Genomic DNA, 27,451 nt, shown 5'->3' on the forward strand with positions numbered 1-27,451 from the left:
ATCACTCACTCCAGTTTGGAGAGGTTCCGGGACACACAAATGTTCACTACATAAGTTACGATTCATGACAGGACATGATGCAACTGACACTGAGTATAAGAACACAAGAAGGGGCACCTGGGTGGCTCAGTCGGTTGAGCGTCTGACTTTGGCTCAGGTCATGATCTCACAGCTCTGTGAGTTCGAGCCCCGCATTGGGCTCTGTGCTGACGGCTCAGAGCCTGGAGCCTGCTTCGGATTCTGTGTCTCCCTCTCTCTCTGTCCTTAACCCACTCGCATTCTGTCTCTGTCTCTCTCAAAAATAAATAAACATTTAAAAAAATTTATAAAAAGAACACAAGAAAAGTAACATGTGATGGCAGATGGAAAAAGAGAAAGATGCAGTCTTTCATAGACAATAACACTCAAATAGGTTAAAAAGGCATAGAGAAAAGGATTAAAGGCAGTATTGTTACAACAATGTTTCTGAGAAGCAGGATTGTTTTTATTTTCCTTTTTCTATAAATGGAGACCTTTCTAATAAGCTCCAGGTGGCTGATTGCCCCAGTTCTCCATAATCTCCCAGAACAAGCCGTAAGAATGTATGGTTGATTTTCCAAACCATGGCACTTTTTAAGTGAATGGGGACTTTGGGCCAACAGTCATAAGCCAGGACTTGAGCAGGCAAACCAGGATTTATGGTCACTCTACCCAAAACGAATCCCAGCTGCATCTCTGTTTCCCACCCCTCCCCGATCCTCTGGGGATTTTGTGGCCTAAACTGACACAGCCACAATGTGGTGGAGCCGGGTGGGATCCAAACCCAGGCTAGCCTCATTCTCTGCTCTTAACCATTCAACAGAAAGTCCATTGTGAACACTACCCAGAGGACAACTCCACAATGCTCTGCAAATTAAGGATGAACGACTTAACCCTTATGACATTAAAGGGGAACTGTGCAGAAATGTCCATCTACCTTGATAGGAAAGGCTGGGTCTGTGTCACCCTAATAAATGTGAGATATTGAGTAGGACTGTAACTCAGAGGATCCTGAGTGATCAAAGTGCAACTAGTGAGCAAAAGGAGTTGTTGACCTGAAATAGGGCTGAGAATCTAGAGGAGGTGGGGCCATTCTCTTGGTTGGGACACTGCAGCCATCCCAGAGACAGTGAGAAGGGCACAAGAGCATGAAGAGAATTCACATGCTGAGGGACTCTTCTAGGCACTGAGATGGGTCAGTTAGTTCATTGACTTCAACTCACTGCAAAGGAGGTGCCGATTGCCATTTTACAGGTGAAGTGACTTGCCTCGCACCCCAAGCTGATTCAGGGATTTTAATGACCAGGAGAGAGCTAGCCTTGCCAATCTTGGCTCAGCATAGAGTAGGAACTCAACTCATGTTGTTAGGAATGGATGGATAGACAAATGGCTGGCTGGCTGGCTGGCTAGGTGGGTGGGTGGATGGATGGATGGACGGATGGACAGATGAATGGATAATGTTAGACAGGTTACTCAGACAGTTGCCTAAGCTAGATCTTGAATGGAACCCACTACTGCTGGATCTGTTAAATCCCACTCCTTTAGAAGGAAGCTCCCGTCTCATCTATTTTGTGACTCTGGAGCCCCATTCAGGCTCCACAGTCCCAAGAAAGGGAAACAAGGGAAACAAGAAAGGGAAACAAGCTTCTCAAAGGCTCCCTAAGGGCCCTCTCTGGGTTTCAGGAGGTCTGGAATAGATCTCATAGAATCATCAGCTTCTGAATCTAGATACTCAACTGTCATATATTTCTCCTTTCTCCCACTCTCTTCCTCACCCATTCCACTGCCCAAGTTATCCTGGGATGCATCTTCTCCTCCCCATCCCTCCCCATCTCCACCTGATTCAGACCTCATCATCTCTTCTCTGGACCATCCAGCCTCTTAGCTGGCCTTTCTGCTTCCAGAATCACCTCCTTTGACAGACAACCACTCCAAAGGGACCATTCTAAAATGAAGACCAGGTCCTTCCTGATCTGGCCATTCTCTCAGATGCATCCTGGATTTGTAGTCATGTACTGAAGACCCTCCCTGACTCAATATTATGCAGCCTTTCTGGGTTTCTCTCTTATTACTTCCTCTATCACATGTTCCCTCTCCTTCAAGTGTCCCCCAAGACCTGCAGACAGACTCACAGACATCCAGATGCACGTCAAGGCTACAGAGCATTTGGGTCACTCCGTGTGGTGTCCTGTCAGGCCAAGCATGAGGAGAAGGGGCTGGAGCCATGAAATCCCTGTGGGGACCCTGGGAACAAAGTGCCTGAGTGGCATTAGGGTCTCTGCCTGGGGACGGGAGATGTGTCTGTGCCCTAGCTGGGTCTCTGTCTCTTTCAGCCTAAGTTTCTGTGTAGGGGAAGGGAAAGCCTGACCACAGACTCCCCCAGCAGAGCTGACGATTAGTAATTAACTGGGAGGAATCTTAGGGGTGAGGTTAATTGGGGAACAGGGAGGGTAGCTAGGGTTTTGGGACTTTGCCCTTGACCCAAGGGTATAAAGGGGAGGGTCCCAGCTCTTCCTCAGGCCCCTGGGGCTTCCTTAAGCAGCCGAGCAGGAGCTGAAACACAGAACCCCCAAGGTAAGCCCAGGACCCCCTGTCCCAAACCCATCCCCAAGTCTTAGTAGGAAATAGCCCATCACCTCCACTCTCTTACCTCTGTCCTAACTGTGCTTCCCCTCTCTGCACCCATAACATCTCAGTCTCAGTGCAGCCTGGCTCAGTCCAGCCTGGCTTACTCCCCCAAAGTAAAAAGGACTCGTGCTCTACCAGGGCTTGGAATTCAGGCCAGCCCCTCACCCCCACCACAACAGCCAGGGGCCCTTGGGACATTATAGGGGTGTAAGGATATGTGTTGCTAGCGCAGATTGGCACTCCTACCCCATCAACGAAGAACTCCTGGTGCAGTTGAGGGTGTGCCTAAAGTGAGCCGAGGGCTTCCCAGACTTGGGGATAACAAGGGGGGAAACCTCCTTACCTAAACCAGTCCTGGTCTGAGACTCATTCATGAGAGAAAGGCCATCTGGCAGGGAGGGAGGTAGATGGGGAAAGAAGTTCATTTGCCGGGAGAACCCAGGAACTTGGGATCCAGGCCAGTGGACCCTCCCCCAAGTGCATGTCCAACTGGTCCCATGAGCAAGCAGGTGTCCATGGCTCCTCACTGCTCTCAGGATGATCCAAACTCCTCCTGCATGTGCAGACTTGGCCCACATCTGCAACCTCTGCCAGTACACATGTTCCCAGGTCCCCTCCAGCCGCAGGGCATTCTCATCTCCTTCCAGCCCAAGGCTCCTGCACACATGCCCTTCTCCCTCTCCATCTGGGAACTCCCACTCCTGCTTCATTTCAGCTTGATCGTCTGCTCTCTCTTCCCTCAAGAGTCCACCCCCTGCCACGGGGCACTCTGGTAGCACCTGTATCTGTCACTAGAACACATGTCCCCATTGCCACTTGCCATCTATTTGAAGGATTATTTCATTGACATCTATCTCCCCATGAGACTTTGAGCTTTTAGGGGGCAGTTGTCCTTGTATTTATTTAGTTATCACTGCATCCCATCATTTAGCTCAGCATCTGGGATAGAGTAGATGCTCAATCAATACTTGCTGAATGACAGAATAAATGAATCTGGGCTGAGCACCTGAGTATGCATCTCTGAGTATATGTGGGGGTGGAGGGTATACTTCACTGAGTGTGTGTTTGGGATTTACACACCATGGGTGTTTGTGCATGTAAGTATGCAGGTATGGATGTTGAGGGGTGGTGTGTATGTGTAAGTTTCAGGACACAGTAGTTGTCATTCAGTGTTGCTGCGGCCCCACTGTGTGTGCCCAGGATGATGTCCTATGGAGAGAGGCTGGGGGGCCCGGCTGTCTCCCCACTCCCAGTCCGAGGGGGACACATGATGCGTGGGACAGCCTTTGCCTATGTGCCCAGCCCTCAGGGTGAGTGCTGCTGCCATCCCTGGTCCCTGTGTGCCCCGAGTTGCTCACATCCCTGGTGAGGTCTCCATCCCTCTGCCTCTCCCCCCCACCCCCAGCCAACCCTGCCTGTCCCAGGGCTTCTGAGAACTGCTGACCAGCCTCCCTCCCCAGTCCTGCACAGGATTCCAGGGACCTCCGCTTATGCCTTCCCCAGCCTGGGCCCTGTGGCCCTTACTGAGCACAGCTGCCCCTATGGGGAGGTTCTGGAGTGCCATGACCCGCTGCCTGCCAAGTTGGCCCTGGAGGAAGAGCAGAAACCAGGTGGGCCTGGGAAGGGGGTGGACAGCAGGGGCATCAGCAGTCAGTGCCCTAGACCCTGGCCCCTGTGCTCATGGCTGGCCCATCTCCAGAGCTTGGGCTGGCCCAGAAGCTGCGCCGGGCTGGCATGACACTCCTCAAGGTACCACTGATGCTCGCCTTTCTCTACCTCTTCGTCTGCTCCCTGGACGTGCTCAGCTCTGCCTTCCAGCTGGCTGGAGGTAGGGCCAGAGGAGGGGATCAGGGCAGGGTTCCTGAAGGGCATCAGGCAACACTGGCTCATGCTCCCCAGGGAAGGTGGCTGGCGACATCTTCAAGGACAATGCCATCCTGTCCAACCCAGTGGCAGGGCTGGTGGTTGGGATCCTGGTGACTGTGCTGGTGCAGAGCTCCAGCACCTCCACGTCCATCATTGTCAGCATGGTCTCCTCCGGCTGTGAGTTGGCTCACCAGGGCTAGGGAAAGAGCATGGGGGCTGGTGTGTGGATGGGGGCTGAGGTGGTGTGTCAGGGCCAGGAGGCCGGGGGCAGGGGGGAGGAGTGGGGACAGGTTGCTAAAGGCAAAGGGCAGAGCTCCAGCATCAATCACCCTGTCCTCCAAGTCAGGGCCAGGAGTCTCAGCCAGGAGGGGTGCCCCAAGATCTGGAAAGGGTGCCAGATGGGGAGTACAGCCCCAGGAAGGCTTAGCTCCACATCACCACACAGTTCCTTATTCTATCAGTCGGGGAAAAGGAACCTGCTAGAGATATACATATGATTAATTGCAAGGAATTGGTATACATGATTGTGGGGCTGGCTAAGCAAGGCCAAAAGCCATGGCGCAGACTATGAGGAAGGGCAGACTGGAACTCTTGGGCAGAAGCCAACGCTGGGTAGCCTCAATTTTGCTCGTAAGGCCTTTTATCTCATTGTATGAAGCCCACTCAGGTGATCAAGGGTAATCCTCTCTATTTAAAGTCAACTGGTTGTAGAAGTGACTCGCATCTGCAGAACACCTTCACAGCAACATCTAGACTGGTGCTGGGTTGAAGACTGAGTACTATAGTCTAGCCAAGTTGACACACAGCACTAACCATCACACTCGTGCACATGTGCACACACAAGCACAGATATTCATTTGCATACAAGTCATGTGCCCTCATCTGCATATGTGCACATGCAGTGCATCTGTTCACATACATGCACACATATAGCATGTGCCCATATGAACCTGTGACACCAAGGCTGGGCAGCATCATGGCAGGACTGCCCGACGGGGGCTGGGACATGGGTAGTGAACCTGGAGGGATGTGTTGTGGGGACAGGAGCTGAGTGACTCTCACATAGTTAGTTAGGAGGTCCTCTCTTCTTCTACCAGTGCTGGAGGTGAGCTCTGCTATCCCCATCATCATGGGCTCCAACATTGGCACCTCTGTCACCAACACCATTGTGGCCTTGATGCAGGCGGGGGACAGGACTGACTTCCGGCGGTGAGGGGGTAGAGTGGTGAGGGGCCTGTGTTTGTCAGTGGAGGGTGGTCCCAGGTGCCAGGAGCCCCCAGCCGTAAGTGCATCCCGGCTCTGGCCTGCCCTGCAATGTGGCCTCCCTGCCTAGGGCCTTCGCGGGGGCCACGGTGCACGACTGCTTTAACTGGCTGTCAGTTCTGGTCCTGCTGCCCCTGGAGGCTGCCACTGGGTACCTGCACCATGTCACTGGACTGGTGGTTGCCTCCTTCAACATCCGTGGCGGTCGTGATGCCCCTGATCTGCTCAAGATCATCACAGAACCCTTCACCAAGCTCATCATCCAGGTGGGGGCACGGTTGGCACGGGGTGGGGGCCGGGGGATAGTAAAGACCCCTCTCTCATTCTCCCCACCCACATCTTGCCCACAGCTGGACAAGTCTGTGATTACCAGCATTGCCACCGGTGACGAGTCCCTGAGAAACCATAGTCTCATCCGGATCTGGTGCCGCCCAGACCCCATGGAGGTGAGTCTCAGGTCTAGCCCCAAGTAATGTTGTCCTGATTCCTTCCAGTCTCACAGTGACTTTAGGCAGCTATTACCAATCAACTAGAGTCAGCATGTAATTGATTTAGCCCAGTGGTTCTCAAAGTATGGACCAGCAGCATCTGTACCACCTGGGAACATATTAGAGCTACAAAGTATTCAGCCCTTCCCTAGACTCTAAAAAAAACACTTGGGGCGGGGGGTGGCATGCCTATGTTTCAACAAGTCCTCTAGGTCTGCTCCATGCTCAAGTTTGAGAACCACTGGTCTAGCTCAACCTTCTGGTTTCACAGGTAGAGAGAACAGGCTTCAAGAGGCTGAGACTCTCAGAGCCTGTCCTGCCGGTTCAGGGCCCTGTGTGCAGGCCTAGCAGTGTGGGGCTCTCTCCCCCCAACTAGGGTGCCAGGGAGACTAGTGATTCAGCTCTGCTGTGTTTGGGGACCCAGGTAATGGGGGGAGGGGTAGGGAAGGTGGAGAAGAATGCCTTGGAAAGCCGGACAAACAGGAACAAGACAAGAAGGCCACGTAGAGACCTCACTGGAGACACAACAGCCACTTGTGCTGACATAGGGTTTCCTCCCCCTGGAGACTGCCACAGGCGTGTGTCTACTTGCCCTTTTGCACCGTTTCCCTGCCCAGAATGAAGACATTGATTGGAAACTTGTGGACCTGCCATTACACCAGGCTAACAAGGAAGCAGGCAATTAGCACACTTTCTCACTCAGCCATAAAAAAGGAAATGCTTCATCAAAACCATAATCCACAGTATTTGCTTCTCCCTAATTATCACATATAAGAAGCAACTCCATTTGGAACAAGATATAAGGAAAGCTGAAGCCAAAGGCGTAGCACAGCCTGGCCCCCTCATCCTTCCTACTTGCTACTTGATGTTACCGGCCCTTTATCTCAGCGTGAACAGAGAAGATCCTTTCAACCATGCCCTATGAGGTTCCTTTGCATCTGAGTGGTGCACAGCTCTGTTTCAGTCCTTCTGAGTGTTCAAGGCAGTTTGACATCAAAAAGCCCATACGGGCAGCTCTTACACTGGCTTTGTGACCCCTCTAACACAGTGCCACCTTCTCACCCACCCTCTGGGCCCTCTCTCAGCTCTCTGAATTGCCCAAATCCTCTCTACTTCATAGCAGAATCTGGATGACAGAGAAATCACACGGTTTGATCTTCACACAAAACAAACCATGCAAGGGAGGTCCTGAGCTGTGGAGTTCCTCTCTTGCTCTGAAATCCCCGTTGCCTACCTGCAGCTGCATTCAGCAGGTCTCCCCTTGTAATACGTACACCGGACATAACCCTGTCCCGATGGGATCCTCACAAAACGCTGGCAAGGTGGACATGAGTATCCCATCTTCCACAAGAGGAACTTGACGCCCACTGACGTGAAGTAACCCACTCAAGTTCACGTGGCAGGGGCTGGCCTCACTGCTCCTGATGCCACTGGCCTGAACACTGGTTTCTCATCCCAGCTCTCCCAGGAGAACTTTTCTTTAAGAGCAGTAATGGGATTTCCCTGGCTTGGAGAGTAGCTGAGGGGTGGGATCCAAGCTCCCTGTTCTCACCCTCTCTCTAGGTCAGATCCTGTGGAACATGGCTCCGCAGCCATGTGATTGCTCTTGCTGTGTGTGTTGGTGGTTTCTGCTGCACCAAAGACTTGAATTTTTCCTTTGGCCACTGAGTCTCCCTTCCAACCTGTCCTCGTGGCCTCCAGCTTTCACCAAACTGGACCCAACCTCACCCAAAACAGTCTCCAAGGAACGAAGTCACCAAAGACAGTACTGGGAGTCTGAGACGGTGGAAAAAAACCCAGAGGCAGTTTTAGTGTCCCAACACCTCTTGACACTCCAGGGACCTAACACTGTCTTGGAAAATTACCTTCTTATGTACTTATCCTATGGATTGTCAACCATACTCGCCTGGTCTAAACGAGCATCCTTTGAAGACTTGCAATGGGGAAACAGGATTTATCACTTGCCCATTTTATAGTTGAGGAAACTGAGGCTCAGAGAGGCTTGCGGAAGTCCATGCCATTGAGGTAGGATGAAAATCCTGGTGGAATCTGGAGCCCATGCTTCTGAACCCCCATCTCACTGGCTCTTCCAGAAGCCAGCCTGGAACCCCCATCTCGCTGGCTCATCCAGAAGCCAGTGTGGTGTTCCATCATATGTGTCCATTCCCCGCTCTGCCCACCAGGCCTGAATGCCACCAGACAACCACAGCCACCCAGAGACTGCTCCCGAGTGGTAGGTACTGCTCTAAAAAGGATTTCTCCTCTTTGCCACCAGACGGCGCTGCTGGCACGGTGATTTCTGCTTCCAGAAAAACAAAGACCCTAGAGCTCCCCTAACCCTGCAGGCTGAACAACAGCACAGGCCCACATCCTGTGCATTTCTCTCCAGGGGAAGGATTTCTGGAGCCTGGCAGTCTTCTGTGAGCTTAATCTCAGAGGTGCTTCCTTAATTTGGGGTGTCCCTACAGGCACTTAGATCCTAACTCTCTTCCAAGATTCCTCAATACTAGTCTCTTGGGAAGAGGTGGGCAGCATCATAAAACTCACACTGTAGGAAAGGAAATTGAGGCCCAGAGAGCTTAAGTGTTCCAGGATCACATAGCTGGGAGTGGCTGAGCTGGGATCTCAGCTTAGGGCTGCCTGGTGCTCATTTATTCTGTTCTTCCCACAGAGTTCACCACCCCCACCACACCCCCAGGCCCAGGCAGGATGGGCACATCTAGGGATATGTCCCAGACCCTGGGCTGCCCAGTTCTTTATCTAGGCTAGAGGTCCCACCTTCTAGACAAGGAAGCCCTGGGCCTGCTCCCTCCCCTCCCTCAGTACCTACCCCCAGCCTGACTGTGCAGTCTACCCACTCTCTGGCCTCCCCACTCTCCTACTTCTCTCTTGCCCTTTACAGTCTCTGGATTCCCCTCTGTGAGCTCAGCCAGAACCACACAATCCCAGGCATGAAGGTCAAGGTTCAAAACCCTCAAGGCCTTAGCCCTGAGTCTTGCCCTGCCCTGACACAGCCAGCCCTGAATGGGACCCCAGCGAAGTTCCTCCCTTAAGAGATCCATAGGCCCAGCCAGGTCAGTGGGGCACAGGCTGGTCAGGTATGCACTCATCTCAGGGGTCATCTGCCTCCCAGGGTTCCAGGCTGGCCCACCAAGGTCCTCCCCAAAAGGGCCAGGATCCTCAGGCACACGTGCAGGAGTCATTGATCCTGACCTAGGAAGTCAATCTCATGCAAACACATACACATCCACCCTTCCCATCATGCAACCCTGAATGGGCCCAGGGATGGAGGGGGGGTCTAATCCGTATTAGGAGGCACAATTTACTGAAGACTTGTTATGGCATAAGCCTGCAGAGAGCACTTCACACACATTTTCTCCTGTAACCTTTATAACAGCTCTTTGGCTATCCTGCTTTAAACAGGTACAGAGAGGTGATATGACTTGCCCCAGGTAGTTGGTGTTAAGAAACAGGACTTGCTCAGATCTGCTGGACAGCAAACACATGGCTCTCTCCCATCACTCTCTTGGCCTGCTTTTCCAACACAGCCCAACAGAGAGTATTCTCTCCTGGTTTCTCAGTTTGCACTTCTGGCCTGGGTTTGAGGGTGCCCCAGGCCCCAGGTGTGGCCAGCTGGAACACAGATGAGCACAGTGTCCCACTCACAGTGACACATGTCACTAAAATAAACCTGATTTAAATCCAGACACCAGAAATATTTCTTACTATTATACATTTTATAAGTGACACAGTTTGGAATAAACCCCAAAGAAGCTGCAACATTGAAGGGCCAGTCCTGCACCTGAGATGCTACCCTCAGCACAGGGGAGGTCCAGGGTGGGGGTGGGAGGCAGAACTCCCTGGGGACTGGACCAGGGCCCCTATCAGCTCCCAGAGAGGCACAATGTGTATAAGGAAAATTTGTAGCTCTTGTGTTCTGCCTGGGGCCCTGGGAGTAACTGCCTATTTCTGGGGCTCAGTTCCTCCTTTGTGAGATGGTTTCTCCCCATCCGAGCCCAGCCCACTTTCTCTTTTCAAGGCTAGAATCCTGAGGGAAAGGTAAGGCACCCCAGTTGCATGAAAAAAAAATCATAATTCCTCAATCCAGTGAGGTTGCAAATTAGTGGCCCTCACAGGATTGTAAAGTATGTGGTTTCTCTTGTAAAATTGGGCCATTTGGCCATGCTGGGCTGCATCCCTGGATGGTGACAGAGGCCTGGGCCTGCCTGGCTCTGGGCCCTTTGAATTGGGGGGGGGGGGGCTCCAGAAGAAACTTCCCTCACTTCACTGGCAGTAGGTGTGGGATGGAGGAAGGGTGGGCCTGGACTTCTCTCCACTGGTGGTTCCCCCACTCCCTGTACCCCAACATCCCCCCATAAGGATTTGAGCGAGAGAACAATGGGGCTTGGGCTGATGGTGTCTCAGGGGAAAGGATGGGGCACAGACACTGGGGAAGTGGGAGGCACCAAGAGACAGACTGATAATAAAGAATGGGGAAGGGAGAGTTTTCAGAAGGAGGGCCATGGTCAGTAGCACCCAATACCAAGGAGAGGTGGAAGAAAACAAGGACAAGAAGCCACGGGATCAGGAGGCTGCAGGCTCCAGTGAGAGCCAGATCAGCAGAGTGATAGCACAGAACATTCAGAGGACTCACCACGGCCATATTCTTGTGTGGCAGGTGTTTTCATCCCCATCTCTCCAGCGGAGGAGACAGGCTCAAAGAAGACAAGAAAGCTGTCCAAGGGGACGTAGCCAGGAGGCCCACTTCCATCCCCCCATCCCCCACCTCTTCCTAACCCCCACCTTATCCCCAAGCCCTGCTGCATTTTCCTAAATTCTAAGTCACACTCCTCTTAATCTAGGCTCCCACTCCCATGCCCAGGGCAGAGGCCAATACCAGCTGGACCCTTGGAAATGCCACCATGGAGAAATGTGAGTGTCTGCATCATGGGAGATGTTTGGCATGGCAGGGGCAGAGCCAGGCAGAGGAAGGGCTGTCCCCAACCTGGCCACTGCTGCTATCAGCCTCAGGAAAGCCAGCTGTCAATCAGCCCAGCTCATGGGCTTGGGTTAGGCCCTACTGTTGAGGCTGAAGTAGCCTGAGGTGGGGCCTTAGACTCCATTCCCAAAAGGGTACTAGAGGTGGGATGCTGGGAACCAGCTGTGGGTGTTCAGCTCTCAGCAGCCTGACACCTCTTCTGCCAGGCAACCACATCTTCGTGGACACGGGGCTCCCTGACTTGGCTGTGGGGCTCATTCTGCTGGCTGGCTCCCTAGTGCTCCTATGCACCTGCCTCATCCTCCTCGTCAAGATGCTCAACTCTCTGCTTAAGGGCCAAGTCGCCAAGGTCATTCAGAAGGTTATCAACACTGGTAAGCCCCAGGAACTAGGTGTGTGGGCCCCAGGATGGGCCCTTCCAAATCTCACTAAGTCCCACTTGCTATGTGGTCTGGGTAAAGCTCTGCCATCTCTGAGCCTCAGTTTCTCCCTGTGAACAAAGAAGAGGTTGGGCCAGGTGATTTCTAAGGACCCTGAGGTGCTGGCAGCTGGGGACCTGAGGCTGTCTCTGGCTGTGGTTCCATTCTAGCAGGTGGCTCTAAACAGATCCTCAGAGGCCACCAATTCATTCAACAGATATTCATTAAACCTGTGTGCCCAAGCATGGTTTAGTGCCAAAGATACAGAGGTGAGCCCCAGAAATGAATCCTACCCTCAGGGGGCTCACAGGCCAGAGGGGGAGATGGATATACAATGAAAAATAAATGACTGAGTGGGGATATATTCAGATAGAGAAGTTACTGCTGAGAAGAAATCAAAAGTGACAAATATACAGTATGGAAGATACCTCTTTCAATGGGTGGTCAGCGGCCTCTGTGAGGAGGCTGAATGAGGAGTAGTAGTCAGATGTGTCTGAAGAGTGAGCCAGGCAGAGAGAGGTCAGTAAGGTAACAGGGTGGAGCAGGTCACAGGGTCCCCACAAGCTGTGCTCAGAGCCAGGACTTTATTAAGGGTAATGGGGCCACTTTTGGGTTAGGGGTTGGGGCAGGGGAGTGACACCACCTCATTTTCATTTTAAACTGCATTTCAAACTTTTGAGACGCTGCCTGGCACCAGCAGAGGCTAACAAATGCTGGAATAAGGTACATCTATGGGAGCTTAGGGAAGCAAGAAACAAAGTCCGCCAGAGGGCCAGGGGTCAGGGAGGGCTTTTCAGCAGCCATGATATCTGATATCATGTAGGAGGACTATAAGTGGAAGCCACTGCAGTTGAGCAGGGGACTGACAAGACCCCACTTGGAAGCTGGCATCCAATACCTCCTCCCTAAGAAAGGTCCTGGCTACTCTCCCAATGCCCTCCTACTGACCCTGCTGGGATGGGGGTGTCCTCGTAGACTTCCCCGCCCCCTTCACCTGGGCCACAGGCTACTTTGCCATGGTGGTGGGAGCTGGCATGACCTTCGTTGTCCAGAGCAGTTCTGTGTTCACCTCAGCCATCACTCCACTCATTGGTGAGTGCCCATGGCAGGGCAGGGTGGGGCAGGGTGGGCTGGCAGGGAAAGGGCTGAAGGAGGGGGCTGAGGAGAATCTGTCTTCTCTGTCTGGCCTCAGGCTTGGGTGTGATCAGCATCGAGCGGGCCTACCCCCTCACACTGGGCTCCAACATTGGCACGACCACCACAGCCATCCTGGCTGCACTGGCCAGCCCCAGGGAGAAGCTGTCCAGCGCCTTCCAGGTGCGCCTAGGAGGGTGCCTGCCAGGGGCAAGACAGGGCTGGGACTGGGGTGTGGCACCTGACCCAGGGTGGGACATCATGTAACAGAGTTTTTGACTGCCTACTAGGGGCTGCCCACTATGCCAGGCTCTGGAAACTATACGGGCCAAAGGAGACCGGGTGCCATCCCCAAAACCTTAGCATCTAATGGGTAGACATTACTCACATAATCACACCAATGACAGTGAGTGGGATTTGCACTCTGAAGAAGGGGTGCAGCGAGAGGGGGGCTGGCCCATTCTGAGGGATTAAGGACAAGTGGGGGGGGGGGGAAGATGGCAAAGGGGTTGCTGTTCTAGGAGCAAAGAAGTAATGACAAACCTGAGGCTGGGGCCAGGGTTCGGACCAATAAGGATGACAGAGCAGCTGAGCCAGAAACTAGAATGAATCTTTTTACTGCTGAGTTTGGGCAGAATCTGTTGGGGAATTTGCAAGAGGGGTCAGTGGGGGAAAATGTGTAGAGTTAGGGCAGCATTTATTTACTACCTGGTCTGGAAGTGTTTCAGTATTATGCTAGGAGCACATCTGCCCTCTGGTGACTTTCGTGCTGCCTTTCCAGGCCGGGCTCCTATTATCTATCCCTGCCGGCCTGACAGGGAGCTGGAGCCATGCCCACCTCAGCCCCTCTGCCCTCTCCTCTACAGATTGCCCTCTGCCACTTCTTCTTCAACATCTCAGGCATCCTGCTGTGGTACCCAGTGCCCTGCACGCGCCTGCCAATCCGCATGGCCAAGGCGCTGGGCAAACGCACTGCCAAGTACCGCTGGTTTGCTGTCCTCTACCTCCTCCTGTGCTTCTTGCTACTGCCCTCGCTGGTGTTTGGCATCTCCATGGCAGGCTGGCAGGCCATGGCGGGGGTGGGTGCACCATTTGGGGCCTTGCTGGCTTTTGTGGTGCTCGTCAATGTCCTGCAGAATCGCAGCCCCAGACGCCTGCCCAAGTGGCTGCAGACATGGGACTTCCTGCCCCACTGGATGCACTCCCTGCAGCCCCTGGACCATCTTATCACCCGTGCTACTTTGTGCTGTGCCACTCCTGAGCCCCGCTCACCCCCGCTGCCCGCCAGGGTCTTCCTGGAGGAGCTGCCCCCTGCCACACCCTCCCCCCGTCTGGCACTGCCTGCTCAACACAATGCCACCCGCCTCTAGCCCAGACTGCCACCCAGGGCAGGGAAGGGCCTGTGCCTGGGGCCCACTGTAGAAGGGCAGGGGGGTGTGTCTGTGTACTCTGGGCACGGGCCTGTCCTTGTACAGGTCCTCAGAGGTCTGGGCTTGTGTGACTGAGAGTCAGTGTGTGTGCATGTGTGGGCATGTTTGGTAATACTGTATGTCAGCCTGCATGTGTGAACTGATGCACCCGTGGAGGGCTGTGTGCAGGCTACAGGGTACCTGGGTATGATTTTGAGTCCTCTGCACACCAGGAGGCTTTGTTTGGAGACCTGTGCTTGGTTCTCCTGGACACACAAGTCCGACTCAGTGGAGCAGGAGTAAGGTGGGTCTGAGGACAGGACCTGCAGCTGTTTGGTTGTGCATAGATGTGGGTGCCTGAGTCACTGGCTGAGTTCTCACCCTCCCTGTCACCTTCCTTTCTCTACTTGCCACTCTCCCCCTCACCCAGTTGTTCTGTGGCACCACTACAACCCCCTTTCCCAATACTGCGTGATGAAAAAGGAATTAAATTCTCATGCATTTACAAGTCTGTTTGCTTCCATCTGGGGAGTGGGGGTAGGCCATGGCTTGGGGTCCAGCAGCACTATTTCCTGCAAGCTCACCCCAACAATCCACTTAACCCTACCTTAATGAGCCAAACCGGATTCAGACTCCCTGGGAGTCCCCCCTAGGGCCTGGGGCCACCCCCAAGGCAACCATAAGAAGGGCTCTCTGCACCATCCCCACCCACTCTCCCACCCTCCCCATCCAGCTGACTTCCTCTGGTCTCTCTCTGCCTCTGGACTTACCCACCTTACTTCCCCTTTCTGGGATAAGATTAGTGTTCCAGAAAACAAGTGACAGGTGGGGGCTTGTCGGGGGACACTGAGGGAGGGGACAGGGAAGGTGAAGATGGGCAAGAGAGGCCATGCTCTGGGCCCCAGCACATAGTGGGCAGGGACTGGCCACCCTCCCTCCCACCTTTGTCCTTTAACTTTGGGCAATAAACCAAGCCTCATTTAAACCCATCCAAGCTTTTCAGGGCACTGGGTGGCTCAGTTGGTTAAGCGTCTGGCTACAGCTCAGGTCATGATCTCACAGTTTGTGGGTTCAAGCCCCTCTGTGCTGACAGCTTGGAGCCTGGAATCTGCTTCAGATTATGTGTCACCCGCTCTCTCTGCCCCTTCCACCCCCAAAATAAACACTAAAACAAACAAATCCATCAAAGCTTTTCAATTCCTCCTTTTCCATAGGGCCCCTGGAGCTGAGGCCTGCAGAGTGAAGGTCAAGGGTTAGGGAATGCCTAAGTTCCTCCTTCTAGTCTAGAGAGTCCTCTGGGGCCTTTGGACTCCAAGGGGGCAGACGGCTATAGGGTCCAGACCTCGTCGTGATGGTCTTGGCCATGTGCTCTTCTCCCACTCCCTTTGGGATATGTGGGAGGAGATGCAAGAACCCGGGAGCCCCAGAGTTGCTCTCCAAGCTACCAGCCCTACTCCGTCACCCACTGACACTTGAAAAGGCTTCCTCCTGCCAAGTAGAGGGGGTGACTAGTACACTGGCCTCCAGCCTGACTCCCTGACCCCATAGGGTCTAGCTGGGGTTTGCTTTGGGAGGGGTGTGGGAGGAACTACTTTTACAGTTTGTCCCGCACAGAGGTGTGGAAAGTTTTCTTGGGAAAGGACCCTGGGAAGTCAGGCCAGAGGCCTCTGCAGGGCATTCATGGATAGGAGGGCCAAATCTAGGGTACAGGAGGCTGGGAAGCCTCTGAACTCAAAATCCCAGCCCCATCAGGCAACCCCTCTTCAAGAATCTTTCTAGGGCGCCTGGGTGGCTCAGTCGGTTAAGCATCCGACTTCAGCTCAGGTCACGATCTCGCGGTCCGTGGGTTCGAGCCCCGCGTCAGGCTCTGGGCTGATGGCTCAGAGCCCGGAGCCTGCTTCCGATTCTGTGTCTCCCTCTCTCTCTGACCCTCCCCCGTTCATGCTCTGTCTCTCTCTGTCTCAAAAATAAATAAACATTGAAAAAAAATTAAAAAAAAAAAAAAAGAATCTTTCTGGAAACTGGTTTCCTCATCTGCAACTGCCCAATACGCAAAAACACAGGATGAGCCAGCCAGGCCCAGCAGTTTATTTGGACGCAGCCACCAGTGGCCTAGCTGTACTGCTATGTGCCCTGCTTGCGTAGCCCATTGATCAGCTCATGCACTGTCTTGTTGAGGATGCCCCCATGCACACCCCGTCGGCCCATGAGCACCAGGAGCGCGCGTGGGGTGTGGCCCACGCAGACAGCACGCCCATCCAGCCCTTTAGTGCGAGCGTCCAGAACACCATCTCCCTCAGACAGCAGGTGGTCTCGGATGACACAGCAGCGGCGGCCTGCCACACTCAGGCCGGCCTGCAGGAAGGTGTGCCGATCAGGCCCTGTGAGCACACCCACCTCCTGTGGTGATATGGCAGCTAGAAGGCCCCCAGGGCGCGATGCCCACACGCAGCGATTGTCCGAGTGGCCCATGATGGCCACGTCATCAATACGCTGGTCCCGCAGCACTGCACTGATATAGCCTTTCCAGTCCCCCATTCTGGCTCAGAGTGTGCCCCTCGCCTTGCACTTTTAAGGGATATCCGGCTGTTCCGTGTGCCTGGAACTCCATGCACTGTGAGGCATGTCAGGGCGGGGTTGTGACATCGAGGCGTGGTGATGTCACAGAGACACTATGTACACTGGAAAATGTGTACATGGGGTGAGGGAGAGAAGCTCATATCTTAGACCTGTGTAAAGTTGTAAAGTTAGCCTGAAAGATAAAATCACACTGATCTGTACAACCCTTGAGAAACCAACTTAAATGGCTCACTGAGCGCAGTGTGCACCCGGGTTTAAGAACAAAAAGAAAAAGGGGTGCCTGGGTGGCTCAGTCGGTTAATCATCCGACTTCGGCCCAGGTCATGATCTCACAATTCGTGAGTTCAAGCCCCATGTCGGGCTCTGTGCTGACAGCTTGGAGCCTGGAGCCTGCGTGGGATTCTGTGTCTCCCTCTCTCTCTCTGCCCCTCCCCAGCTCATACTTGCACTCTGTCTCTGTCAACAATAACTTAAAAAAAAAAAAAAAAGAACGAAAAGAAAGAGAGCAAGTCTGGAGAGCTAGACCTCCCAGACTGGTGACCATTGAACCCCCCAGAATCCTCAGTTTGGTTCAACGTTAGGAACATCAGCATCTCCTGGGAATCCGTTAAACAGATTGCTGGGTCTCAACTCGAGAGCTTCTGATTCAGTAGTATGGGAGGTAGCCAGAGAATATGCATTTCTAACAAGTTCCCTTGTGACGCTGCTGCTGGTGGTCCAGGCACAATTTGAGCCCCACTGCTCTAGTGCAAGTTCGGGTGGGGGTGTTATCCACATTGCCAGCTCTAAGAGTCCACAGCACTGTTTTAATGTGAAGCATTTCTAACCATGGTGCTCAGCCTTGACTGCACATGGAATCACCTGGGGAGTTTTAAAAACATACCACTACCCACACCCCCTCCCTAGAGATCTAATTGATCTGAAGTGGATCTCAGGCACAGGTTCAAAAAGCTCCCCAGATGATTCTAATGTACAGTAGAGATTGAGAACCTCTGTTCTATAAACTTCAAAAGTTAAAAAGTTAGTTCATACAAGAGATAAATATATGGAGCCACCCTGCTCAGGACTTGGTACACAGTATGGCTCAAAGAACATCAGTTGGACACCAATCTATACCTTGTTTAAGATCTTAATAGATCCTGTTCCCCGAGGAGTATGGAGAAGTGCACCAGTTTACTGTCTTGGCATTTCCCATCAGGTCCCCTGAAGAACTATGCCTCTCACACATTTTCAGAAGCACTTTATTGAGTGCCTACTCTATGCCTGGCGCCAGGCTGGGGGTGCTGAGAGGAATCAAACCCAACCCTTGCCATCCATGATTATGCATCAGCCACCCTTCCATTCCAGAATCCCCCCAGGAGGGAAAGACAAGTCCCTGGATGGTCAGGAATTGGTGTGCTCCTGGATCCAGGCCAGGTAGCTGGCCACGTCGGTGTACACACCTGGTTTGTAGCGGTCGCCACAACCGGAACCCCAGCTGACGATGCCTCGCAGAATGAGCTGGTGCTCTGCGGCCTCCTCCTCACACACTAGCGGGCCCCCGGAGTCACCCTGAGTCAGGGACACGTGGCTCAGCGCCCTTGGTCTGGAGTCTGGATTTGATGGGGTGGAGGAGGGCACCAAGCCAGCCCATGGGCTCACCTGGCAGGCGTCGGTGCCACCCTCGAGGAAGCCAGCGCAGAGCATGCCTGAAGTAAAAGAGACTCCGTGCACGTCCTGGGCGGAGCAGCGCTCAGAAGGGATGAGCGGCACCTGCGCTTCCTGCAGGAAGCTGGAATATTCCCCGGCCCCTGCGAACCAAGAGCACCTTCCTCACACCCTTCGCGATCCTGCTCACTCCCCACTAACTGGCCTCTGTTGCAGCAAGCCCGTGAGGAAGAGTTGCTATTAAAACCATTTCATAGACAAGAAAACTGAGACCAGAGAGGAGCCGGGATTTGAATGGAAGGGGCGGAGCAGGAGTGCTTTGGAACCCCACTCCCACTTCCCACCCAATGTCTCCGAACAATATTTCCCAACTAGCCAACCGGCTGCCCCAGCGCGAGGCCAGCATCCTTGTTAGCCCTTGCATCGCAGTACCAAGAAGTAACCAAAGGAAATTGTGATTCTCTCTGTACCCCTTAGGAGCCTTGGGGACCTCCCCTTCCCCCGCCCCAGCAGTGAAGCCCAGGCCCTGGCAGTAGCTGACTGCAGACACAAGGGCCCTGCAAATCTTCCCAACCCACCAGGTCAGCGCCACCTGTCCCTAGTGGTACCAAAGCTGAGAATTTCTCTTGCCTACCCCGGTGGCCAGAGGTGTCCCTGCCGCCCCTAGCCAGCCGTTCTGCCTACCCTCAAACTGGTAGCCCCAGCCTGCCACCTCACAGAGGGCGGCCTCGGCCTCATCTGGGCGGGCAGCGCTGCTTGGCAGGCACACCGGCTGAACGAAAGGCGACGGGAGCGCGCAGTGGCCGTCCTCTCTTTCCTGCAGGCGCAGCAGGGCTAACCCAGGCGAGGAGGAGGGTGAGACCCAGACGCTGGGACTTCGAGCCCTCCCCCACCCTTTCCCCTGGTCGCCGAGGGGGCGCTCCCGCCCCCGCACCCAGGTCGTGCTGGTAGGTGATGGGCGAGAAGGCCTCGTGCAGGCGGTAGGCGCGCACGGCCAGAGTCTGGCACTGCTCACAGCTCTGGTTATGGCGGTCCTGGCCGAGCACCACCGTCAGCTCCTCCGGCGGGGGCCTGCGGGCGGAGGGGATGCGGGGGAAAGCGAGCTCAGAGCCGGCCACAGGCCTCCTGCCCCCGAGTCCCTTGCTGGGTTTCAGCTTCCTCCTAGGGCGCTGGGGAAGAGTGAGAGGGAGGTAGGGCATGGGTTCGGGTGTTGCACGGAAGCTGGGCTCGGAAGAGCGAGGAGCTAGGGTCCCGGGCAGGGCGCCAGACGCGGCGGGACTCGCCGGTTCTGCAGGCAGTGCGCCGCGGTCAGCACCCAGCAGGAGGCGATGAGGTTGCCCGCGCAGAAATTGTGGCGCCAGTACAACGCGGCGATGTAGGGGTGCGCCCCGGGCAGGGCCACCAGTCCCCCAACCACGCGGCTCAGCGAGGACAGCCGTTTCCGGAGCCGTTGTCCGCAGCTGGGACTCGGCAGGGGAGTGGGCTGCTCCGGCGTCGTCGCTCCCAAGGCTGTGGGAGGAGCCCAGGCTGAGTGCTGGGAGACCCACCAAGGGCTGGAAGGTAGCTCGCCGCCCGCCCTCTGACTTCCCGCCACTTCCCAACTACCTGGGGTCGGGGGCTGAGGCTTCTGCAGTGCTGAAAGCGAGGGCAGGGGAAAATCCGGGTGCTCAGAGGGGACCTGGGTTGGAGGCAGGAACTGAGGAGCCTCTAGGACTGGAGGTTCGCAACGTGCCAGGCGGCAATATTCCCAGCTCAGCCGGTCGCCGCTCCACACGAAGCACCACGGGCGGGTGTCGTTGTCCGGATTCCTGTAACCACCGGAGGGGCGCTGTTAAAGGGTAAGGAGCGCCAGAGGGCCCTGGGGCCGAGGGGGATGCCCCGCCCGCCCCACCCAGCGCACCTGCAGAAGGCATGGTCGCCCAGTCCCCAGTTCAGCGCTTGCTCTGCAGTCACGTTCCGGTAGGTGGCCTCTGAGGCCCACGGCTGACACCGGGCGCCCGACAGCGCAGTCTCGGCTGTGCCGCGGTAGTCAAACCCGTGGCCGTCGTAGCATCGCGCCTCAGTGTCTGGGGAGAGAGGCGGCTCCTTGCAGCCAGGAACTGGTGTGGTTTCCCACTGCCCTCTCAGCCACTTTCCCCACTCTCCGGAGTCCCTCTCCCGGAGTCCTTCTTACCTGGGGGCGGAGCTTCTGATTCCTCCAAGATCCCTACTCACCTACTTCGCAGAAGCGTCCTGCGTATCCAGCCCGGCAACGGCACAGGCGGTGGCCCTCCGCCTCTAGGCAGCTGCCTCCGTTGAGGCACGGGTTGGTGTGGCAGACTGGGAGATGGAGCACATTGAAGCACCTCTGGGCCCGAAGACCTCACAGAAAATTCCCCTTTCTTTAGGCACCCCGACTGGTTGCCTAACAGCTTTTCCTCCAGACCTCTGCCTTCCTCCTCTCAGGCCAATTCCTGACCCATCCACTCACCCTGGCTGGCCAGCGGTTTGCAGTGGGCATCAGGACCCTTACACTGGCACTCGGCCACACCCGCCGGTTCAAGCCTATGCCATGTTTCTTTCTCATGGAAGAACTGAAGAAGCTGAGACTCAAAGCATTTCTCTGGGGACAAATGGGAGAGGGCAGTGGTCTCAAGAGAGGCCAGGATCATGCCAAGTCTCTGGGGATCCAGAGACCTCTTCAGTGGGCCCAGGACTGCCCCTGTTTTTCCCAACAGCCCCTCACATGGCTTCACCATCTCCTTACCTCTCTGGCAGTGCTTCCCAGTGAAGTGTTCTGGACAGATGCAGTGTGGGCCTTTTGGCGTGTTCACACAGGTCCCTCCATTCTGACAGGGGCTGTGTTTGCTGCAGTGGTCTGAGAGATGGATACAGTGGAAGGAAGAGTGGGGAGCCTGAGTCAGACAGCCTGGGTCATGGGAGATAAGTCCCTACCCAAACCTGCTTGTCCTATGACCTTGGCACTCCAAGTTTCCATGCCTTAGTTTACCCACCTGCAAAATGAGGCTACCTTCTCCTAGAACTTCTCCCTCTGGAGGAAGGGAAGGGTCTGGATGGGCCCAGAATACCAGGTGGGTAAGAACTGATGATACCCAGTAGAGTAGTGGGAAGGAGAGGGCCCTGAGCTACCCCAAAGGCTGTGTGTAGTACCTTTCACTTTCTTGGGCTCCAGGCAGTATGCCCATTGCTGGTCCTGCTCAAAGTTGGGACTGGTAGCACACCTGTAGAAAAAGATGAAGCTTCCCTGCTCTGCCCAGGGGACTGGCCCACCCTTCCCTCTCAGAGCCCCCTTTCTCCAAGCAGTGTTCCTTGGGCAGATGGATGGGCAGAATCCGTCTCCCACAGGTCCCTGCTCCAATCCCTTCTGGGTAGTCTTACCAGGGCTGGGGGCCAGGCCGGCCCTTGCGGATGCATGTGTGGTACAGTTGCCGGTTGTACTGGAAGGGGAAGTAGCAGGGCTCCCCAGTGACAGTGAGAACTGCAAAGATAACACACTCCCTGATGATGTTTCCCATGCTCCCCACACCCTGCTCAGGTGCTACCCCTCAGGGCCTGGTTGGAAAACAGACCCTTGAAAAGATCGTTATGCCTTCAAGAGGTTCAGTTCTGCCAAATTGAACTTAAGATGTTCCCTTCTGCACTCAGACAGCTGGAGTGGGCTCCTGACCCCACCACCTGCTAATTGTGTGACCTTGGGCAAATCTGTAGCCCCCAGGCCTAGAAGAGTGTTTGCCACAAAGTAGCCACTTAATAAATACGTGTTGAATGTAGAAGTCACTTGACCACTCTGAGCCTTAGTTTCCTCATCTGTGAAATGACAACAATAATAGTATAGTTGACCCTTAAAAATCTAGGTTTGAACTACACGGGTCCACTTATGTGTGGGGTTTTTTTTTCGATAAATACAGTACTCTAAATGTATTTTCCTTATGATTTTTTATTAACATTTTCTTTTCTCTAGCTTACTCTATTACAAGAATACAATATACTGTATAATACAGTTAACATACAAAATATGTGTTAATCAACTATTTATGTTGTTGGTAAAGCTTCCCATCAGTAGTCTACAGTAGGCTATTAGTAGTTAAGTTGTGGGGAGTGTTTGTTTGTTTATTATAGGGAGAGCACACATGAGCACTGAAGAGGGGTAAAGGAAGAAAGAGGGAATCGTGGCTCAATCTCACAACCCTGGGATCATGACCTGAGCTGAAATCAAGAGTTGGACGCTCAACCGACTAAGCCACCCAGGAGCCTCTAAAGACTTATTTTTAAGCAATCTCTACACACAACATGGGGTTCTAACTCACAACCCCAAGATCAATAGTTACATGCTTCACTGACTGAGCCAGCCAGGTGCCTCTAAAAATCACTTTAAATGATGCAGGTATATTTGTACAGGAAAGTGTTCAAGAAGCGCCTGGGAGGCTCAGTCGGTTAAGGATCAACTTCTGATTGTGGCTCAGGTCATGATCTCAGAGTTTGTGAGATTGAGTCTTGCCTCCAGGCTCTGTGCTGCCAGCACATAGCCTGCTTGGGATTCTCGCTCTCTGCCCCTCCCCCACTCATGCTTTTTTTCTCTCTCTCTCTCTCTCTCTCTCAAAATAAACTTAAAAAAAAAAAAAAGTATTCATAATTTTAAATGAAGAAGAGCAGTTAAAAATGGCATGTCAAGGGGCCCCTGGCTGGCTCAGTCAGTAGAGCATGCGACTCTTAATCCCAGGGTTGAAAGTTCAAGCCCCATGTTGGTCATAGAGATTACTTAAAAATAAGATCTTGAAAACAAAACAAACCCAAAAAACCAGCATGTCAAATGTGGTCCTATTTTTGTACAAATATATTTACATATACATCAAAAAGAAATCTAGAAGGACATGCTCCAAAGTTTGTAGGAGTGGTTTTTAGAAGATAGCGGATTATGGAAGAATTTTTTCTTCTTTTGCATTTCTGTAATTTCTAAAGTTTTTACAATAAAAATGTTGCTAGTAGCTATTATTATTTTTAAAAACAGTATAGTATAGCCACTCTGTTTGCTGCCTTCTTGCTAAACTGTATTGGTAATCCCTAAACCAATTCTCACGGTGCTTTTATGGTCATTCATGGATGTGCATGGAGTGGTGAAAAATGTGAGGTCCTGAAGCACAAATTCCCAGCTAAGGTGAAACAAGGTAATGCTCTGCTTCTTGTTTCAGCTTTTCTCCTGTAACCACGTGTCCTTTTCACAGTCTATTCAGAGCCACATTTTTGAAATTTTGTGCTTCTGGTAGATGATTTTACTGTTGAAAATGGCCCCCAAATATGGTGCCGATGTTCCTAAGTGCAAGCAGGCCATGATATATATTCTAGAGAACATTTATGTGTGAGAAAAGCTTCGTCCAGGCATGAGTTATAGTGCTGCTGGCCATGACTTTATTATGAATGAAGGGACAACACAGTAAGTAAGATATCTTGAAACAGAATGACACATAAAATAAGCTTCTATGTTGACAGTTGATGAAAATGTTGTGACCAGAGCTCACAGGAACCTAACCTTAAATTTCCTTTAGGAGCAGTCATTCAGTATTTGCTAATTCAGTGTTCTCTGTGACTTTATAGAACATGACAACCATGAATGACAAGACTTGACTATCTACTTCAGAGGAGTATTGTGAGACCTAAATGAGATAATGTCTATCAAACACTTAGCACAGAGTCTGGCACATAGTATGTGCTCAATAAGCATTCTGTCGTTATGTCATATGTGCTGCTATTTTGTCGTTAAAGGCAAAGGCACAGCAGCACTCGCTGAAGGCCAAACCAGGAATAGGATTAAACGAGGAGAGACCCTTAAGATGTAAATGGGATAGATAGAGAGGAGGAAGACTTCAAGTAGGTGATTAGGCAAAGGCAGGGCACTTAGGTTGGCTCAGGAAAAAAGAGAGGAAAGCAGTTTGGCTGGGTGTGGAAAGATGAGGCAAGGAGGTAGAGGCAGGCAGTGTCAGGCGTGGGGCCCAAGTGCCATGCTGAGGGGCTGGGCCTGGCCTCACCACACAAGGCTTACCAGGACAGGGTCCATCTAGTTCACAATTTGAGGAAAATATTGAGTGCCTGGAAGAATGAAGGCAATGGGGAGCTGTTGCATGGTTTGAGGAGAGGGGAGATACAGACATCCCCCATCTAAAAGGGAACTTGATAAGTAAAAGCTAATATAGTTTAAGCATTCACCATGCAGTAGTCTGTGGGCTGAGTGCCTCACGTGGATTAACAACTCATTTCTCCTTCTCCACAACCCTAAGAGATTTACTATTACCACCCTCATTTTATGGGTGGAGAAAATGAAGCTTGGAGAGGTCAAGTCACTTGCCCAGAGTCACCTAGCACATAAGTGATGAAGCCAGGATTCAGAGGCATTTGGGCTTCAGAATCCTGCTCTTGTCCATAAGGGCCCTGGCCTCTGTGTGGCATGACTGATGCCTATGAGATGTACTGAGGGAAGGAGAAGAAGAAGAGAGGCTGGGGAAACTGAGGGAGACTGGAAGGCACTGGGCTGGGAACTCAGATATAGCCCAAGCCCTGCTCTCAAAGAGCACACAGTTCACCAATACTCTGGGTCCCCAGTGCCCATGGGAAAAAGACCTGACACATAGTAGGCACTCTGGTCTGAATACTAGCCAAAGTAGGGACAAAGTGAAGGGTGTCCCGGATCCCTCCCCGTGTGCCAAGGGCCCCAAACTGACCATCTGCACACTCCCCACCATACTCATTCCCACTGAAGGGTCTTTTAGGAGGCACAGCCAGGATACTTACCTACTGTGTGCTCATCTGCTCTGTGCTTATGCTCCTTAGGGGCTTTCCAAGGTGGAGTCTACAGGGGAGAGAAAAAGGGAATTTTCCCAGAAAGTCAGAGCCTACCTCTGATCCCATGCCAGTCTTCAGCTTCCTCTCATATCTCAGAAATGCAGGAATTTTCTCAAAAGACCCAGACCCTTTGTTCCTCTTCCTATTGTCTCCTCAAGGTCCCCCTCCCCCAGAAATGAAGGCCGTGTCCTTGTATCCACCAGCTCTAGCTGTCTCTCTTCCCTGCCCCCCCTCCCCCAGGCCCTATGGGTTACTCTTGCCTTTCCAAACAGGCCTTCTAGTCACCTGGACCAAAAAGTCATGAGCAGAGGCCAAGGCTGTAATAGGGACCCCCAGGGCCATCTCAGCACAATCCTCCTGGCTCCCACAGCTCTCACCAAAAGCGCTGACTCCAGGCTTCCCAGCAGGGACCCCAGGAACAGGAGAGCCCTCATGGTGTCTGTTAGTCTAGCTGCTTGCCCAGGAGTCCAGATCAATAGAATTGGTCAAAGGTCCTTGAGTCCTGGGAATTAGAGATTGGTCGAGCTGCCCTCTTGGGCCTGGTGGGGCATAGGCTGTTTGTGGAAAGTCAAGCAGAGCAGCTTCCTTGCTAGGCCCCCAAGGGCAGGGGAGTTGGAATTTGGTGACGGACTGACACAGTGTGGGAAGAAGGACCTATGTTTCAGGTTCTACTGGGAGGAAGTTAAGGAGGTCCAAGAGAAGCTTCCTACTAAAGGGATCTTAGAGTCCATGATGAGGTATATTCATTTTCTGTTGCTGCCTAAAATTAACCACAAACTTCATAGCTTAAAACAATACCCATTGGGGCACCAGGGGCTCTGTCAGTTGAGCATTCAGCCCTCGGTTTCGGCTCAGGTCATGATCTTACGGTTCGTGAGTTCAAGCCGTGTGTCAGGCTCTGTGCTGATGGTGCAGAGCCTGCTTGGAATTCTCTCTCTTTCCCTCACTGTCTACCCTCCTCCCCCCACTCTCTCTCTCAAAATAAATAAAAACTTTTAAAAAATAACCATTTATTTGCAAATCTGTAGCTCAAAATTCCAGCACTGTGTGACTGGGTTTTCTATTCAGGGTATCACACAACTGTGATCAAGGCTGAGTTCTCTGAAAGGTCTGGAGGAAAATCCATTTCCAAGCTCATTCAGGCCATTGGCAGAATTCAGTTCCTTGATTTGTAGGACTGAAGTCCCAGTTTCTTTGTAGGCTGTCAGCCAGGGGCCAGACTTAGCTCCTAGAAGCTGCTTGCATTTCTTGCCATGTGGTCCCCTCCATCTTCCAAGCCAGCAACAGAGACTCTCCCCCATGTTGACTCTCTCTCACACTTTGAATCTCTTTTGCCAGGAAGAATCCCATTCCATTTAAGGACTTACCTGATTAGGTCAGGCCCACCAATGATAATCTCATTTTAAGGTCTATTTATTTGGTACCTTACCTACATTTGCAGAATTCTTCTATAGAACATCCAGATTAGTGGTGGACTGAATAACTAGGAGAAGGTATGCATACACCATGGGTCCTGGGGGCCATCTTAGAATTCTACCTACTACAGAAAGTGGGCCAAGAAAGTAGATGATCCTATGAGAAAAATGCTAAACCAAGAGGTGCTAAAATGTGCAGTTGGAGCAAAAGTGTGGGAGATGGGATGGCATTATTATTTCTCCTGCCCCCAAACCATTTACCTTGATTCAGTGGTGACACCCTGCTTTTTCCTTTGGGAACCACTCCTCCTTCATCCTCTGGGTGAGTCTCTAGTGCTTCCAGTTCTACCTTCAGTTCTAGGCATGGGGGTGTGGCCTAGGTCTGGCCAATCAGAGCATGGTATCTCTAGACCATAGCCATTGGTTCAGGGATAAGCATATACACAAATTTGGCCAGAGTCAGCCTTGGGACTTTTGCCAGAACTTTGGGAAAAAAGATACTTTCTTCCCACTCATGTCACCAGGAATGCAAGCCGGGAGATGTTGATTTTGTACTGCTTGGGGAGACACTGCCTGAGAAGGAAACCTACACATAGGAAAAGTAGAACAAACAGGGAAGGAAGGATGGAGGGATGCTGTGGGAGTCAGCCTCCAAGATGTTCCCTATTGATGCTCATCTCCTGGATTTCATGCCTTAGTATAGTTTCTTCCCACATGAGTTAGAGTCAGAGCTGTTCTTTGTGTCCAATAG

At 52.8% G+C, this 27,451-nt stretch overlaps 3 protein-coding genes across 3 annotated transcripts; 1 reads left to right on the forward strand and 2 right to left on the reverse strand.

Annotated features, from left to right (window-relative positions):
• The first annotated feature begins 3,847 nt into the window (after positions 1 to 3,847).
• Positions 3,848 to 14,732, forward strand: SLC34A1 (solute carrier family 34 member 1). The gene is made up of 11 exons (XM_078451758.2): positions 3,848 to 3,956; positions 4,017 to 4,256; positions 4,346 to 4,498; positions 4,546 to 4,693; positions 5,587 to 5,721; positions 5,804 to 6,221; positions 11,126 to 11,195; positions 11,469 to 11,636; positions 12,657 to 12,773; positions 12,874 to 12,998; positions 13,682 to 14,732. Exons 1-11 carry the CDS (start codon positions 3,848 to 3,850, stop codon positions 14,183 to 14,185), a joined length of 2,187 nt encoding a protein of 728 aa, XP_078307884.1. The 3' UTR covers positions 14,186 to 14,732.
• Positions 14,733 to 16,296: 1,564 nt separating this feature from the next.
• On the reverse strand, positions 16,297 to 17,227 carry PFN3 (profilin 3). Its single transcript, XM_060635152.3, has one exon. It carries the CDS (start codon positions 16,760 to 16,762, stop codon positions 16,349 to 16,351), a length of 414 nt encoding a protein of 137 aa, XP_060491135.1. The 5' UTR covers positions 16,763 to 17,227; the 3' UTR covers positions 16,297 to 16,348.
• An 800-nt stretch (positions 17,228 to 18,027) lies between these two features.
• F12 (coagulation factor XII) lies at positions 18,028 to 25,779 on the reverse strand. Its single transcript, XM_060635150.3, has 14 exons — positions 25,663 to 25,779; positions 25,235 to 25,292; positions 21,830 to 21,929; positions 21,602 to 21,672; positions 21,198 to 21,308; positions 20,922 to 21,053; positions 20,666 to 20,770; positions 20,352 to 20,517; positions 20,057 to 20,259; positions 19,735 to 19,960; positions 19,386 to 19,522; positions 19,136 to 19,285; positions 18,446 to 18,594; positions 18,028 to 18,355 (listed from the first exon to the last, which is right to left on the reverse strand). Exons 1-14 carry the CDS (start codon positions 25,717 to 25,719, stop codon positions 18,188 to 18,190), a joined length of 1,833 nt encoding a protein of 610 aa, XP_060491133.1. The 5' UTR covers positions 25,720 to 25,779; the 3' UTR covers positions 18,028 to 18,187.
• Between the last annotated feature and the right edge of the window lie 1,672 nt (positions 25,780 to 27,451).

Source organism: Panthera onca, chromosome A1 (genome assembly GCF_046562875.1).
Source record: "Panthera onca isolate mPanOnc1 chromosome A1, mPanOnc1 haplotype 2, whole genome shotgun sequence".
Taxonomy (NCBI): Eukaryota; Metazoa; Chordata; class Mammalia; order Carnivora; family Felidae; genus Panthera; species Panthera onca.